Below are 17592 nucleotides of genomic sequence, written 5' to 3'. Positions count from 1 at the left end.
AACTCTCTCCTTTCATCCAATGCACATCCGTGTTTTCTTCCTGCAGAGATGATATGCTGTGTGTACAGTACAGATCAAACGTTTGGACACACCTTCTCATTTAAAGATTTTTCTGTATTTTCTGCTTTGCACACTCTTGGCATTCTCTTGATGAGCTTCAAGAGGTAGTCACCGGAAATGGTTTTCACTTCACAGGTGTGCCCTGTCAGGTTTAATAAGTGGGATTTCTTGCCTTAAAAATGGGGTTGGGACCATCAGTTGTGTTGTGCAGAAGTCAGGTGGATACACAGCTGATAGTCCTACTGAATAGACTGTTAGCTGCTTTTTTCTTGCCATAATACAAATTCTAAGTAAAGAAAAACGAGTGGCCATCATTACTTTAAGAAATGAAGGTCAGTCAGTGCGAAAAATTGGGAAAACTTTGAAAGTGTCCCCAAGTGTAGTTGCAAAAACCATCAAGCGCTACAAAGAAACTGGCTCACATGAGGACCGCCCCAGGAAAGGAAGACCAAGAGTCACCTCTGCTTCTGAGGATAAGTTTATCCGAGTCACCAGCCTCAGAAATCAAAGGTTAACAGCAGCTCAGATTAGAGACCAGGTTAATGCCACACAGAGTTCTAGCAGCAGACACATCTCTACAACAACTATTAAGAGGAGACTTTGTGCAGCAGGCCTTCATGGTAAAATAGCGGTTAGGAAACCACTGCTAAGGACAGGCAACAAGCAGAAGAGACTTGTTTGGGCTAAAGAACACAAGGAATGGACATTAAACCAGTGGAAATCTGTGCTTTGGTCTGCTGAGTCCAAATTTGAGATCTTTGGTTCCAACCACCGTGTCTTTGTGCGAAGCAGAAAAGGTGAACGGATGGACTCTACATGCCTGGTTCCTACCGTGAAGCATGGAGGAGGAGGTGTGATGGTGTGGGGGTGCTTTGCTGGTGACACTGTTGAGGATTTATTCAAAATTGAAGGCATACTGAACCAGCATGGCTACCACAGCATCTTGCAGGGGCATGCTATTCCATCAGGTTTGCGTTTAGTTGGACCATCATTTATTTTTCAACAGGACAATGAACCCAAACACACCTCCAGGCTGTGTAAAGGCTATTTGACCAAGAAGGAGAGTGATGGGGTGCTACGCCAGATGACCTGGCCTCCACAGTCACCAACCTGAACCCAATCAAGATGGTTTGGGGTGAGCTGGACCGCAGAGTGAAGGCAAAAGGGCCAACAAGTGCTAAGCATCTCTGGGAACTCCTTCAAGATTGTTGGAAGACCATTTCTGGTGACTACCTCTTGAAGCTCATCAAGAGAATGCCAAGAGTGTGCAAAGCAGTCATCAAAGCAAAAGGTGGCTACTTTGAAGAACCTAGAATATAAGACATATTTTCAGTTGTTTCACACTTTTTTGTTAAGTATATAATTCCACATGTGTTAATTCATAGTTTTGATGCCTTCAGTGTGAATGTACAATTTTCAAAGTCATGAAAATACAGAAAAATCTTTAAATGAGAAGGTGTGTCCAAACTTTTGGTCTGTACTGTATATGCACACGTGACCGCTGCAGCCAATTACGACCTATAGCCATATCAGCATGTGACTGCTGAGGGCAGTGATTGGCTGCAGCAGTCACATTTGCATGGACAGGACATCATCACTGCAGAAAGTAAAGTAAGACAGGTGGGAACCAGGGGAGTGGCAACACTGGAGCCAGCAGGGAATTAAATGAATGAGTTTACGTTATTTCTTTATTTTATACCATTTCCTTTTCCTAGTCTATTTTTTTCACATACCGGAAAACGTCTTTGGATTCCATAAATTGTATTCACAATGTAACCACAATTTCCAGTGCCTCTTAAATTAATACATTCTTTGAGGAGGCAAACGTAACCCAATACTTAAAAATCAAAAAGAAACTTGATTGTATGTCAATTAGAATAGGAATAGATGTGCTTTTTTTTAGCGATTATGGATCTAACCAAAATCACCACGTGAGAGATAATTATTCTAATTTGGATAGGTTAGCCAACAATTTCCACTGCAGTGAAGATCCTTGACCTAAGATTATTGATTACCTGCATGACAACATGCGTCAAGTATGTTTGTCATAAGTTTCAGATAGTTCCTCCATCGTGACAAATTGCGCAACAGGAATAGGACAACAGCTGTAATACAGAGTCCCAGTCCTGCTTTAATGGAGATCAGAGGAACATCTGGTCACTGCCATTTAACTCTTGGTATGCCACAATCATCGCCATTTGCGGCATGTAGGAGAAGAGCCACATATATACAGTTATATGAAAAAGTTTGGGCACCCCTATTAATCTTAAGCTTAATGTTTTATAAAAATTGGTGTTTTTGCAACAGCTATTTCCGTTTGATATATGTAATAACTGTTGGACACAGTAATGTTTCTGCCTTGAAATGAGGTTTATTGTACTAACAGAAAATGTGCAATTTGCAGTCAAACAAAATTGGACAGGTGCATAAGTATGGGCACCTCACCAGAAAAGTGACATTAATATTTAGTAGATCCTCCTTTTGCAAAAATTACAGCCTCTAGTCGCTTCCTGTAGCTTTTAATGAGTTCCTGGATCCTGGATGAAGGTATTTTTGACCATTCCTCTTTACAAAACAATTCCAGTTCAGTTAAGTTTGATGGTCGCCGAGCATGGACAGCCCTCTTCAAATGATCCCACAGATGTTCAATGATATTCAGGTCTGGGGACTGGGATGGCCATTCCAGAACATTGTAATTGTTCCTCTGCATGAATGCCTGAGTAGATTTGGAGCGGTATTTTGGATCATTGTCTTGCTGAAAGATCCATCCCCTGCGTAACTTCAACTTTATCACTGATTCTTGAACATTATTGTCAAGAATCTGCTGATACTGAGTGGAATCCATGCGTCCCTCAACTTTAACAAGATTCCCGGTGCCGGCATTGGCCACACAGCCCCAAAGCATGATGGAACCTCCACCAAATTTTACTGTGGGTAGCAAGTGTTTTTCTTGGAATGCTGTGTTTTTTTGCCGCCATGCATAACGCCTTTTTGTATGACCAACCAACTCAATCTTGGTTTCATCAGTCCACAGGACCTTCTTCCAAAAAGAAATTGGCTTCTCCAAATGTGCTTTTGCATACCTCAGCCGACTCGGTTTGTGGCGTGCTTGCAGAAACGGCTTCTTTCACATCACTCTCCCATACAGCTTCTCCTTGTGCAAAGTGCGTTGTATAGTTGACCGATGCACAGTGACACCATCTGCAGCAAGTTGATGCTGCAGCTCTCTGGAGGTGGTCTGAGGATTGTCCTTGACTGATCTCACCATTCTTCTTCTCTGCCTTTCTGATGTTTTTCTTGGCCTGCCACTTCTGGCCTTAACAAGAACTGTCCCTGTGTTCTTCCATTTCCTTACTATGTCCCTCACAGTGGAAACTGACAGGTTAAATCTCTGAGACAGATTTTTGTATCCTTCCCCTGAACAACTATGTTGAATAATCTTTGTTTTCAGATCATTTTACAGTTGTTTTGAGAAGCCCATGATGCCACTCTTCAGAGGAGATTCAAACAGGAGAACAACTTGCAAGTGGCCACTTTAAGTAGCTTTTCTCATGATTGCATACACCTGGCTATGAAGTTCAAAGCTCAATGAGGTTACAAAACCAAAAAAAGGGCTTTAGTAAGTCAGTAAAAAGTAGGTAGGAGTATTTAAAACAAGAAAATGATAAGGGTGCCCATACTTATGCACCTGTCAAATTTTGTTTGAATGCAGATTGCACATTTTCTGTTAGTACAATAAACCTCATTTCAAGGCAGAAACATTACTGTGTCCAACAGTTATTACATATATCAAACTGAAATAGCTGTTGCAAAAACAGCAATTTTTATAAAACATTAAGCTTAAGATTAATAGGGGTGCCCAAACTTTTTCATATAACTGTATATACACAAACTAACACTACATATATACCTATTCAGCATATGTACGACCGTCTCAACCTGTACAATAAATTTAGAGAATTATGTACTGACTGGCGTGCCATAAAAAAATTTAATTAGAAATGCAAAAAAAAAAAGCCTCACACAACCATGTCAAACCCAGAAAAAGTTATTACCACCCAGCTCCAAAGAAGAGAAATAAAATAATTTCTAGTCTTCAAGGTCAAAATTGGCCTGATCCTTTTGTGTTATTACAGCTCCAAAATACAAAAAAAACTTGATATCTGTACAGGTTCATGTACCATCTACATTAAACATATCTAGAAGATTTACGTGGATGTGTAATTGAACAATGTAAATACTTAAATAAAGGCTCGTTCCCATTAATTAAGTGGGGAATGGGAACCAAGAACTTGTTCCCTCTTATCAATAATTTTCTCCATGCGATAGATGCCTTCACTGTCCAGTACAACATAGAATTTTGAAAGATTCCATGACCTTTCATTTCCGGTGTTAAAGAATCTCCATAAGTCGAAGGGACCAGGTGTGATTGCAACCATGATTGATGACATTTCTAGGAATATGGTGAAATGAGTTATAGGGGCTGCTTAAATCGGCAAACTGGAGTTAATTAATAGAATGCCCATGATGGATATATACTCGTTGATAGATGGTTGTCTTGTAACTTAAAGAAGCACTCCTCCTCCTCCCATCAAAATTTTTATCCTCTTAATATATTGCAGTCATCATATTATATAGCACTGTGTACTTACAATTTCTCATTTTGCCTTTCAACCCAGTAAATTATTTTATTTTCCATTAGGTCTATGATATCATGTGATAAAAAATTGACTAGCTGAATCCTTCGAAGCTCTATATAGAAACGGGAGGTCAATTTTTTCTGCACAAGTCACTGCAATAATCTATGGCATGGGGGAGGAAGAAACAGCTGGGTCAGGAGTTTAAAAGGGGAATGATAAATGCAGGGATAAGATACTTCCTGTTTCTACGTAGAGCAGAGAAAAGAGAAGAATCAACTGGGTAGAAGGGTAAAATGAGTAATTGTAAGTACACAGTGCTATACAATATGATGACTGCAATATTTTAAGAGTATGAAAACTTTGATGGGAGGAGGAGTGTTTCTTTAAACACTCCACTGTACAGTTGCTTAACTCCTTGTCTAAATGTCTGCATCTGATCAAGCAGGAGATTATTCATGACAAATATCTTTAATTGTAAGTGTCTCTAGGCACAGGAAATAGAATTTTTTCAATACTAAAGAAAATTCCCAGCATTTAAATAATGCAAATATAGTCTGTAAATATTCTTACCTTGGGGAGCCACATCAAATGATTTGATTAAGGACTTGACTGTAGCTGGATTTTCGTTGGCAGCCGTTGATGTTTGACCCATATTATGGCTCTGCCATCTGATGGCATTAACTCCATCCACATGTTCTTCACTCAGTAACTTTCTGCGAATTGACAAATTGGTTTGTTACAAGAGCAAAAAAAATTACTAATAATTCACTAAAAACAAAGTAGACCCATCAAGACAAAACCTATCTGTAGACACATGGTCAAGTATACAAGGCCGGACATATCATTGGTGCAACCTGTGCGACCGCACAAGGGTCCAAGAGGTAAGGGGGCCCATTTCTATCTCCAAATCAGGTGCAATTTTGTACTTTTAGGAGATCTTGGGCTGTAAAGGGCCCATATATTGTTCTTGCACAGGGGCCCTTTTCTGTGTCAGCCAGTGCAAGTATAAATACATGAACCAAAGACATTCAACTATGCTCGTGTATGGGTTCTACAATCTCCATCAATGACGCTATATGAAATACTAGACACGGCAGTAATACGACTTGTATTCGCCAATTTAAGCCTCACAAAAGTAATACAGCAAGTTAATAAGCTATATTGCACTTTGTAAAATGGGAATAAGTGCGTACAGAGATATCAAAATTCACTATAAAATGCTTTTATTATCCATCTGCAATGGATTACCATGTGAAGGAAATGTAGATTTTGCAGAAGAATAGAAGAAGGCCTAAGGGAAATTAAGACCATTTCCTGACTATCATTTGTCTACATAGGAAGAAATAAGGCAGAACGTATAATATGTCTAATTAAGACAGTACATGGCACAGATGCTGTAATAATGGACTCCTAAAGAACTGGAAATGTAATAAGTATAATTTATAATAAAATATCATAGAATTCAGTTGAAGAGGGGGCAAAATAACGAACATGCCACTCATCCAGCGTATAATTGCCACTTAACTGGCCAATATCCTGTGCTAGTCCCCATCAGGACAGCCCAAGTCCACATACAACATTGGGGCATATGGAGAAAACAAACTGACAGTCCCCCACTAGAGACTTCTCTATAACCCACACACAGCAGTCGAGTATTAGCGGCTTTTGTTCTGGCTAGCATGGAATACTACATTTAACGACCAGTGGCAACTGCAAATGAAATATATGGCTGATCTTAACATTAAAAAGGCCCCTTGTACAACATCAATGCCAGATCAGAGCACTGGAAACATCCTCAGCTAGTACAAAGATGCTGGCATCATGGGAGTCTTTTGCAATATCTAGGTCTCCGCGACCTCCTTTAAAGGACTCTGTCAATAGAAATATGTGTCATAGAAAATATTAACTGCTCTGCATCCCCACTAGAGAGGGACATTCTCCCCTCTCCCTCCTTTTTCCTGTCACACAGAGTGGCAGCTCGACAAGAGCTTACAATCTGGGCTGCCTTTATGTGAATTACACAGTTTAACACAAAAGCAATAAGTAAGACTATGATGTATAGATTGGAGACAAAGGAAAGTGAGAATTCTAATTAAAATGTATGCAGGAGCTCCTTTTATGACAATAGACACTGGCATACTAACGAGGATGTCCATTGTGTATGGACAAACAGTTACAGATTGGACAAATAGTTAAGATAGAAAAAAGCTTTTACGTTTTGTAGAGGATTAAAACAGATGCCTCACACCCTTTAGAAATAGTTATTGTTACCCAGTATACGTATTCCTTTCATCAGAGCAGCTCAGCTAGATGGGATGTCGCCGAAAGAAAATATTCAATGCCGAATGTTTGTATAAATCCGATATTGATGAGACATACATTTTCAGCACCGGGTCTAATATGGGAAGAATATGCATATTTTTTCATATCTGTGACATCTGCCTATAAGCCACAACTCAACAGTAGACAGATAACTAACAGCCATGCCATGTTTGGTCTCTGGGTAACAATAAATTCGCAATAAAAATATGGCGGCAATCTCGAACTTCTGCGATCATCCGGAGATGAGTTATCGCATAAGTGGGATTTTCATAAAATCCTGAAGGGCTGAGGACAGCCCACAACCCCGACCCCATGAGGTCATCACGGGAAGGTGTGTGGGAGTAACTCGGGTGATCATAAAAGATCAAGCCAAATTAAGATCTGGGTTCTTGTAGAGAGAAACACATCATCGTGTACGCATGAATCCCTTTCACCGAACGGCCCCAAGCGAAGCGCTCTCCTTCGGCTAAGTTGACTTGTCTCTGGGAGCGACGTAGTAAGTTCTCTTGTTAATCCCTTTTATTTTCTGTAATTGTATATGCTGTATTGTTTTGTCCCCTTTGTAAAATCTTTTGTGTATTTTTCATAAACACTGCCTCCTTTTGAATTAAATATAAAATGTAATAGTTCTGTTCCTTTTGTTCTGTAAACTGCGCCTCGAAGCTATATGATACCAGAAACCAGTCTTCCAGTCAGCCTGTAAAACACGACTGGTGGTGGCAGCGAGTAGTCTGGGGTTATCATGGAGTTAGCAGTGATCGTACGGAGGTATATACATATTCCAGGCATTGGAATCTGAGGTGTATATACAATATGCACGCTGTCAGTTTCCCGATAATTGGCCAATTAGTGCAAACAGTCTGCAGCCTCCTCCGTTAATCGTCGGCCAATCGTGTAATAGTCCGGGCGATAGGGGTGAGCAGAGAGCTGTTCAACCCAAAGATCACAGCGGGTGGTTCTGCTCGACCCTCCTGGGCTGCGATATTCTTGACAGTCTCCCTCAGCAAATAATAAAGCCATGATACATGAAAAACTATGAAAAGTTGGACCTGTGTTGATCAGCTGATTGTTGTGCTCATTTCATTCTCAAGGACTGTTGTCATGATGAGATATACCCTTCAAATCTGGGCCCTTTACCAACTACTAAAACCATGATGTACTTGACGCGCCCCCTGGGCCTGTGCTGTGCAGGGGGATACCCGGAGCCGGATCGCTAGGGGTTGTAGTCCTCCGTGGCGGTGACCCGGACCGTGCCCAGGGCGGTCAAACCAGTGGCAGTCTATTGGTGTTATAATAAGTGTCCGACTACGCCACCCGTGGATTGCGGTCAGTGGGGACCGCCGCTGCGCTGCCGACCGCTGAGGCTGATGTAGTTTGCGCAGCCGAGTATGGGATAACTCCCCACGGGAGAAGTATTGCCTCAGGGCAGCTAATGTGGATGATGGGAGTGATGGTGTGAGCGTCCCAGTAGTAATGGTGCTGGTGCGGCGATGAAACACAGAGACGTGTGGTGCAGTTCAGGGTCTTTACTGATGGTATAACGCAGACCCTCCCGGGAGTACTGGTTAGCAGTAGGGGCCTGGTCAGTCTGTGAGCAAGCAGGATCTAACCTGGCCAGGTGGAGTTGTAGGCCTCCCCGACTATCTGCACTCTTTCCTGGCTACCTTGCTCTATGCGGGTAGAAGTAGCCCACGTCCCTGAGTATACCGTGTGGTGCTCCCCCGTATGGCCGGTGACTTGGGGCCTTCCGTTAGCCTCCGCTTCACGATGGCGGTGCTAGTCCCTTGCTTGTGACCGTGCCTTCGGGTTTCTAAGGCCAGAGGACATGGAATCCCCTGCCGGTTGGATTCTGCTGCTGGACCTGGATGTCCCCACAGCCTCGGACTCAGTGTCCGGTATTAGTGTCTTCAACCAGGGCGAACTCTGCTCAGCTCCAGCCCCTGGTATTCAGCTACTGTTCCTACAGAGCTCCTGGTTCTTACTTTCCCTCTCCAGGCTCTGACTGCTCTGCTTGTTCTGCAGGCTCTGTTCCTCCTAAACCCGCCCCAGACCCAGTTTATAAGGGCAGATTCCTCCCCTCCCAGGTCTGGGTGGGCAGTGTTGCATGCTTAGGGCTCCTGACCAGAGAAACCTCCCACTTGCTCTCAGACATAATATCTCTATTACTGTGGTAACCAGACCCCTGGGGTGCCACATACTTAGTTTGATTTGTCTAAAATTCTTGCACTTAAATTTTAGGAAATACTCAAATTTATCAAGGGATCATGAGGCCTCGAGCACAGTGGGAATTATTAAATAGTCAGTCCCTCCATACTTCTGGGGCCAAGAATATGCTGCTGCTCCACAGTTCCCAGGCTAAACCATATTGGTCCCAGGAACTTTTTTACCTTCCATTGAAAATTAGGACTTTACTAATTTTAGGTATTAAACAATGTAGCAATATCAAGAATAATTCCCATTGGCAGCCTCTACACAGTGATTCTCCTAGAGAGCTCCATTATAATATATCTTGTATCAACAATATCATAGATTTAGACCAGATCTGGGCAACGTGCGGCCCGCGGGCCACATCTGGCCCTCTGGCTGTTCCAGTCCGGCCCGCGGACCGAGACAGCCGAAGGGCTGATAACCGTGGCCCACGAGCCGCACTGCACCGCACGCCGTCACCGCTCGCCGTCACTGCCCGCCTGCACACCGTCACCGCTGTCTCAATCCGTGGTCTCAATCCGCGGTGAATGCATTGGTGGAGGAGGGGCCACCACTTCCCTCTTCCACCAATCAGCGTTAGAAACAGCTGACACAATGGCATCAGCCTGCACACTGCGGAGAGTCAGTGCATCAGAGACAGGAGCGTAGGGAAACGGGGAGTGAAGTAAGTATATGCTGGACACAGGGGGGGCTTTAATGCTGGACACAGGGACGGCTTTGCTTTGATGCTGGACACAGGGGGGCTTTAATGCTGGACACAAGAGATGCTTTAATGCTGGACACAGGGGGGGCTCTCATGCTGGACACAGGGGGGCTCTCATGCTGTACATAGTGGGGCTCTCATGCTGGACATAGTGCGGGGCTCTCATGCTGGACACAGGGAGGGCTGTCATGCTGGACACAGGGAGGGCTGTCATGCTGGATACAGGGGGGGCTCTCATGCTGGACACAGGGGGGGCTCTCATGCTGGACACAGGGGGGGCTCTCATGCTGGACACAGGGGGGGCTCTCATGAAGGACACAGGGGGGTCTCATGCTGGACACAGGGGGGTCTCATGCTGGACACAGGGGGGGTCTCATGCTGGACACAGGGGGGGCTCTCATGCTGGACGCAGGGGGGCTCTCATGCTGGACACAGGGGGGGCTCTCTTGCTGGACACTAGGGGGGGCTGTCATGCTGGACACAGGGGGGCTCTCATGCTGGACATAGGGGGCTCTCATGCTGGACACTAGGGAGGGTTGTCATGCTGGACACAGAGGGGGCTCTCATGCTGGACACTAGGGAGGGCTGTCAGGCTGGACACAGGGGGGGCTCTCATGCTGGACACAGGGGGGGCTTTAATGCTAGACACTGGGGGGCTTTAATGCTGGACACTGGGGGGCTGTCATGCTGGACACTTGGAAGGGCTGTCATGCTGGACATGAGGAGGCTCTCGAGCTCTCATACTGGACATGGGGGGGTGGGTGGTGCACATGCTGGACATGGGAGGGCTGTGTGGGGCTCATGCTGGACATGGGGGGCTGTGTATGGCTCATGCTGGACACGGGAGGGCTGTGTGGGGCTCATGCTGGACATAGGGGGCTGTGTGGGGCTCATGGTGGACACAGGAGAGCTGTGTGGTGCTCATGCTGGACACGGGAGGACTCTGTGGGGCACATACTGGACATGGGAGGGCTGTGTGGGGCTCATGCTGGACATGGGAGCATGGGAGGCTGTGTGGGGCTGATGCTAGACATGGTGGGCTGTGTATGGCTCATGCTGGACACCGGAGGGCTGTGTGGGGCTCATGCTGGACATGGGGGGGGCTGTGTGGGGCTCATGCTGGACATGGGGGGGCTGTGTGGGGCTCATGCTGGACTTGGGGGCTGTGTGGGGCTCATGCCGGACATGGGGGGCAGTGTGGGGCTCATGCTGGACATGGGGGGGCTGTGTGGGGCTCATGCTGGACATGGGGGGCTTTGTGGGGCTCATGCTGGACATGGGGAGGCTGTGTGGGGCTCATGCTCATGTTAATATTAATATTGAGCAGAATTCATTTCAGCCTATTGGTTCGGCCCTCCCCAACAGTCACGGTCTCTCATGTGGCCCCTCGGGAAAATTAATTGCCCACCCCTGATTTAGACAGAAAATGCATTCACAAAAGTTTCTGTTGCCTAATGGGGCTTACACCCCAATTTTCCCAATTAGAGATACTATTTTTTAAAGAGCATCTTTCAGTAGGATCAACCCTCCTAAGCCATCTATATGAGCACATAGGTCATAGAAAGTTGAATAAAATGATACCTTGATATTTGCAATCCAATATCTTATTCCAGAGAAATCAACATTTTTCTTAATATGTAAATCACCGGTTAAGATCTATGGATTGGACATAGATCTTAATGAGAATCTGCCTCCAGAGCTTTACCAGTGGGCCTTACCAGTGTGAGACATGTAATGACTGACAGTCCGCTCTCCTGATCTACACGTCTCACACTGGTATCGCCTCCTTTCATTTAAAATAAGCTCTGGAGGCAGATTCTCAGGGAGATTCATGTCTGTCCCATAGATCTTAACAGCTCATTTACATATTAAGAAAAGTATGGATTTCTTTGGAATAAGTATTGAAGCAAAAAATATGGGACTATCAGACAATCAACACTGGGCCAAGTCCACTAGTCAGATATATTATGCAACAACAATGCGGAAATAAAACTTAGCTTTTACCGTACAAATTTAAAATGGCAATTATCCAAAAGTGACCAAGACACATAAACCTGTAAAACATTGATGTATGAAAAGCCCTTGTTCTGTATAGGACACACAGTGGTCAAACATTTAAACAGAGCAATAATACAATACTAGAGCACCATATTATGATATAGGGAGCATGCTCAATACTTGGCCCTCAGACCATGGAAATAATGCAGTACAGCGTTCATGATTGTATTACTGCAAGCGTGCGCTCCAGGAAACAGGAAGGCGAACTTTCAAACACACATATCGTGAAGAGATGGGCAAGTCCAGAGTGATTGCTCCAGCCGCCCATCTATATAGGCATGTGTATAAATACATATACATACAGACTCATATGCTGGGCATCACTGCCTGCTTTGTATCCTGAAGGAGGGGTGCTAAAAACCCTACGTTCCTAACATTGGTGTGCCATTCCCCTGATGAATCATTTGAGGACACGCGTCGGGAGGCAACTGTAGGGTCAGTCCAGGGCTGACTAGTAACTCAGGATCAGCTGAGGACTACCCTTGTAAGGGCAGTAGTCTTGGTGTATCAGGGTCAGTCAGCATAATAGGGACTGACAGGGTCAACGCTTGAATTTTATTGAAAGTAGCAAGAGGAAGTACTAATAGGACGACGCGCACCACAAGACTGGTGATTGTTCCTTTATTTTCTAATACAATCATGAATGCTGTACTGCATTATTTCAATGGCCCGAGGGCCTAGTATTGAGCATGCTCCTTATATTATAATACGTGCTCTAGTATTGTATTATTGCTCTGTTTATCCCCTTAATGACCTCCAATACGACTTAAAAAGGACCTGCGATATAAGAGACTAGCATCCTCCGACAGGTGAAAGTCCAGCAGCTATGAGCTGTACACTATAGCTGACAACTTGCTGCATAAGCCACGATCAGAGTTGGCACCGACCATGGCCATTTAACCCCTTAAATATTGCTGGCAATAGTGACTACAGCATCTACCTGGTTAACAGAGTGTGGGGGCTCCCTCTTTAACCCTTTTTACACAGTGGGATCTTAATCGCGTGGTCCTGATGTTTGCCTTGGCAGTTCATGGCCAAATAACGGCCTTAGTGTCTGTCGGTTATAGCGGCCTGTTCAGAAGTTATCAACATTTAGATGGTAAAAATAAATTTTTGTTTTCATTCCTGTCATGTCACTTTGCATTAATTCCTGAAAAGCACCTGAAGGGTTAATAAACGACCTGAAAGCCATTTTGAATACGTTGAGAGGTGCTTAAAATGGTATCACTTCTGGGGATTTCCAGCATATAGGATCCCCAAAGACACTTCAAAACTGAATAGGTCCCTAAAAAATAAATGTCCCTAAATGTTTTGCAAATTTCCTTGAAAAAAATGAAAAATTACTGCTACATTTTTAAACCTTCTAAAATGTTAACAAAATAAAACATTTTAGAAATGGTGCTGATGTAAAGCAGACATGAGGGAAATGTTATTGTAAAGATCTGAGGTTGTGGGTAGTAAGTAGTCACCTAGGCAGGTTAACGATGCAACAATATTTTATTGATCACAGCCATGGTAATAAAGCAATTCCAGGTAAATGGCCAAAATACAGTTCTCTCAGTCCTCAAATTCCCAATCTGGGTTCAGTAGTTCCACTGGCTTTGTATAAGGCCATACTCACTGTCTCCCAACTTTTGGTTGGCCCACAGATCTCGTATCTCCAGCCAGTATAGTCTGTAGCCACAGTCCATGATCCTCTAGACGGCAGATAAAACGATGAAAGCACAGATATCCAGTAGCAGCAGTCCTTTTAAGAAAGTGTAAATCCAAACGACATAATCCATAATGGTAACATGTTTATCCATTCAATCTTCCAAGTCCACGGTATCCATCCTCTTCCTTCAATCCTTTCCCACAACCCTCACTAAGGCTATGTGCCCACAATGCAGAAATGCTCAGGATTTTTTCCTGAGCATTTCTGCATCTCCCTGGCAGAAAAAAACGCATGCGGATTGTACATGCGGATTGTACATGCGTTTTCCTGCCAGGGACATGCGGAAATGGAGCGGTTACCCACTGACATTTCCGCATGCGGGTTGACAAGCGCTTTCCAAGCGATTAGCATCCTTGGAAAGTGCTTGTGACAACTAGGTCACACTATATAAATCCATGCAAACAGCATGGATTTATATAGTGTGACCCGAGAGAGTGGTAAAAAAAAATAAATAAATGTATATTTACCCTCCGATGGCCCCCGGTGTCCTGCTTTACACTCCATTCTCCCGGCTGCCGGGATCGGTGGATTGAAAGACCTGCCAACGTCACATGACTCTGACGTCAGCGCAGGTCCTAGTTCAGTCCACTGCAAAGTGCCGGGAAGCGCGGAGGAGCGCTGCGCGGGCCGCCAGAAGGTAAATATACATTTATTTTTTATTTTATTCTTTTTTTACAGATTTTTTAATGGTACCTGGGTGTGGTTAGACTCTCCTCTCATCTATACCCGGGTACCATCCGCACATTAGAACGCTTGGATTACGCATCTACATATACAGTGATGCGTAATCCATGCGGTCTAATGCAAGTCAATGGCGGCGAAGACGCAGCACTTCCGCAAAATAATTGGTAGTGCTGCGTTTTTTTCCGCAATGATAATCCACAGCGGAAATTTCCGCAGAATGTGCAAAGCACATGTGGATTCTCATTGGGGAACATGGCAGGCCTTCTACCATGCGTTTTTAATGCGTTTCCGCAGCTGCAGAAACGCATTAAAAACGCATCGTGGGCACACAGCCTTAAGCATGTCTCTCTCTTCCTCCCTGGGGTCAGCCCCCTCCAAAGGTCAGAAGTGATGACACCCTCCCCCTTAAGCATTTACTTTAACATGAGTCTGCATGTAAGACCTCCTGTGGTGACAGCTCCACTGTGTCCACTCTTTCCATCTACATAAGGGGTCCCTTGGCTGAAAGACCAATGGTCCAATGCCCCTGAGATAAGGTCACTGAATGGAATGGATATCTGAGATAAAGATGAGATTAGTGGAATGCTGGACACTTTACAAGTGAATCTTACATACTGACAAGTAAGCAGAACTATATAAAACATAACAAGTAAATCACTAATAATACACAATAATAATATTGACAAAATTGTGGTCCGTTGCTGGAAAAGTATCATAGTATTTAGTAAGTGGGCAGCTCCTCACAGTGATTAATGTTTTTGTGTGGTATGACTAGCTGGATTAAAGGGATAATCTTTCAAAGTTTGAAAATTGCAAATTTTTTGAAATTTGTCACATTTCTGATATTTTTATAAATAAATACAAAACATATCAACCTAAATTTATCAGTGTCATAAAGTATAACGTGTCATGAAAAAACAATGTCAAAATCTATGGGATATAAAGAAGCATTCCAGAGTTTTTACTACATAGAGTGACACTGGTCAGATTTCAAAAATTTGGCTTGATCATTAAGGGGTTAACCGTTTGTCCTATACAGGGACATGGGCTTTTCATACATAAATGTTTTGTTTGTCTTGGTCACTTCTCTGGAATAAGACCGGATTGCAGGTATCAGGGTATCATTTTATTCATTCATGACCTATAAGCCCATATAGGAGGCTTAGGAGGGTTGATCCTACTGACGGATTCCCTTTGATACTTTTACCTTTCTACACAAACTCCCCTACCTTTGCTCTTGTTCATGTGAAGAGAAAATAAAAGAAAACAATACTAAAGTAAAAAAAAAAAAACATAAAAAAAATGCTTAACACTAAATTGGCTCCTTCCACTAGATACATGAATGGTCCAACTAGGAGAATGCCAACAGTTTCATTAGAAGCAATCCATTTGGCAGATATCTGGCCGAATGTAATGAAAGACGCCAGTGTCATAAATAGGACTCTTGTTTCCTCAGCAGATCTTATCCTGAAGAGTTTACTGTGGTGTCCTTCATTCTGAGCGCTGACAGTGACGAGACAAATTAAAAAGTAAAGCTATGCAGCTTTGACACTCTCTACACACATCTTTCAGAAAAATCGGTATAGCACTTAATGCCTTTTATACCAAGTCCTTGCAACGTTAGCAGACGTCCCAGGTCTTCCTGGATGACACCAACCCTAATTCCAGGAAAGAAGGTTAATTATTCCATTTAGCAGATAATTGGATGTCTAGGGCGCCATATTTTAAAGCCAAGAGTTTTTCTTCACCGATTCTATATGAATCCATGAGAAAAGACTTTATATGGCGGTCAGTTATGGCTGATTTCAGGCCAGTAAAGAGCACCAAACCGCTATATTCAAGTTTTTTGGTGTTTGTTAACTGGCCTTTTTTTCCATGCCGATAAGCAACAATCGGGACAGAACACTCACAAATATTGATGGTTCCGTCCCCATATACTGTGCCAGGCAGAATTAGAGGTGAAATGCTGCCGATAAGAAAGATTTTTATGCATAAACAATCCAATCACTCAACGAAAGAGGGTTTAGCTTATTCATCAGGTGACTGCTGACATGTTTACCCAGCCTGATAATTGGGAACGAGCCTTCCTACGAACATTATAGGTTGGACTTAAAGGGGTTTTCCCACGAACAAAAGTTCATTTTATTTACTAGATCTTGGAATAAAAATAAGATCCACAATTGGATGCGAGTAAAAAAAAATGTTCCTGTGCTGAGATAATCTTATAAATGACCATGTTCCTGCACATTGAGACACAACCATTACAGTGTACAGCTGATTTTTTTTTAATCACATCCAATTGTGGATCTTATTTTTATTTCAAGATCTAGTGAATAAAATGAACTTTTGTTTGTGGGAAAACCCCTTTACCCCCGAGGGTGGTTTGCACGTTAATGACCGGGCCAATTTTTACAATTCTGACCACTGTCACTTTATGAGGTAATTACTCTGGAACGCTTCAACGGATCCCCCTGATTCTGAGAATGTTTTTTCGTGACATATTGTACTTCATGATTGTGGTAAATTTTCTTCGATATCACTTGCATTTATTTGTGAAAAAAATGGAAATTTGGTGAAAATTTAGCAATTTTAAAAATTTTAATTTTTATGCCCTTAAATAAGAGAGATATGTCACACAAAATAGTTAATAAATAACATTTCCCACATGTCTACTTTACATCAGCACAATTTTGGAACCAAAATTTTTTTTTATTGGGGAGCTATAAGGGTTAAAAGTTGACCAGCGATTTCTAATTTTTCTAAAAAAATTTACAAAACCATTTTTTTAGGGACCACATCATATGTAAAGTCACTTTGAGGGGTCTTTATGACAGAAAATACCCAAAAGTGACACCATTCTAAAAACTGCACCCCTCAAGGTGCTCAAAACCACATTCAAGAACTTTATTAACCCTTTGGGTGCTTCACAGGAATTTTTGGAATGTGGAAGAAAAAAATGAACATTTAACTTTTTTCACAAAAATGTTACTTTAGACCCAATTTTTTTTTATTTTCGCAGGGGTAACAGGAAAAAATGGACCCCAAAATTTGTTGTGCAATTTCTCCTGAGTAAGAAGATACCCCATATGTGGGGGAAAACCACTGTTTGGGCGCACGGCAGGGTTCGGAAGGGAAGGAGCGCCGTTTGACTTTTGGAATGTAAAATTTGCTTGAATAATTAGCGGACGCCATGTTGCATTTGG

At 43.2% G+C, this 17592-nt stretch overlaps 1 protein-coding gene across 6 annotated transcripts in view; it reads right to left on the bottom strand.

Moving 5' to 3' along the window:
* The window catches only part of SPECC1 (sperm antigen with calponin homology and coiled-coil domains 1), a 519798-nt gene that overhangs the window by 144834 nt on the left and 357372 nt on the right, over positions 1-17592 (bottom strand). For all 6 annotated transcript variants that reach the window (XM_073667990.1, XM_073667989.1, XM_073667993.1 and 3 more), the window contains one exon: positions 5271-5413. In XM_073667990.1, coding sequence (XP_073524091.1) covers positions 5271-5413 — 143 coding nt within the window. The remainder of the gene's footprint in view (positions 1-5270; positions 5414-17592) is intronic.

Source organism: Phyllobates terribilis, unplaced genomic scaffold (genome assembly GCF_046119375.1).
Source record: "Phyllobates terribilis strain yellow unplaced genomic scaffold, ASM4611937v1 Scaffold_2__4_contigs__length_985480577, whole genome shotgun sequence".
NCBI lineage: Eukaryota > Metazoa > Chordata > Amphibia > Anura > Dendrobatidae > Phyllobates > Phyllobates terribilis.
The sequence above is the reverse complement of the archived record's forward strand: the minus strand, read 5'-3'. Positions and strand labels throughout refer to the sequence as shown.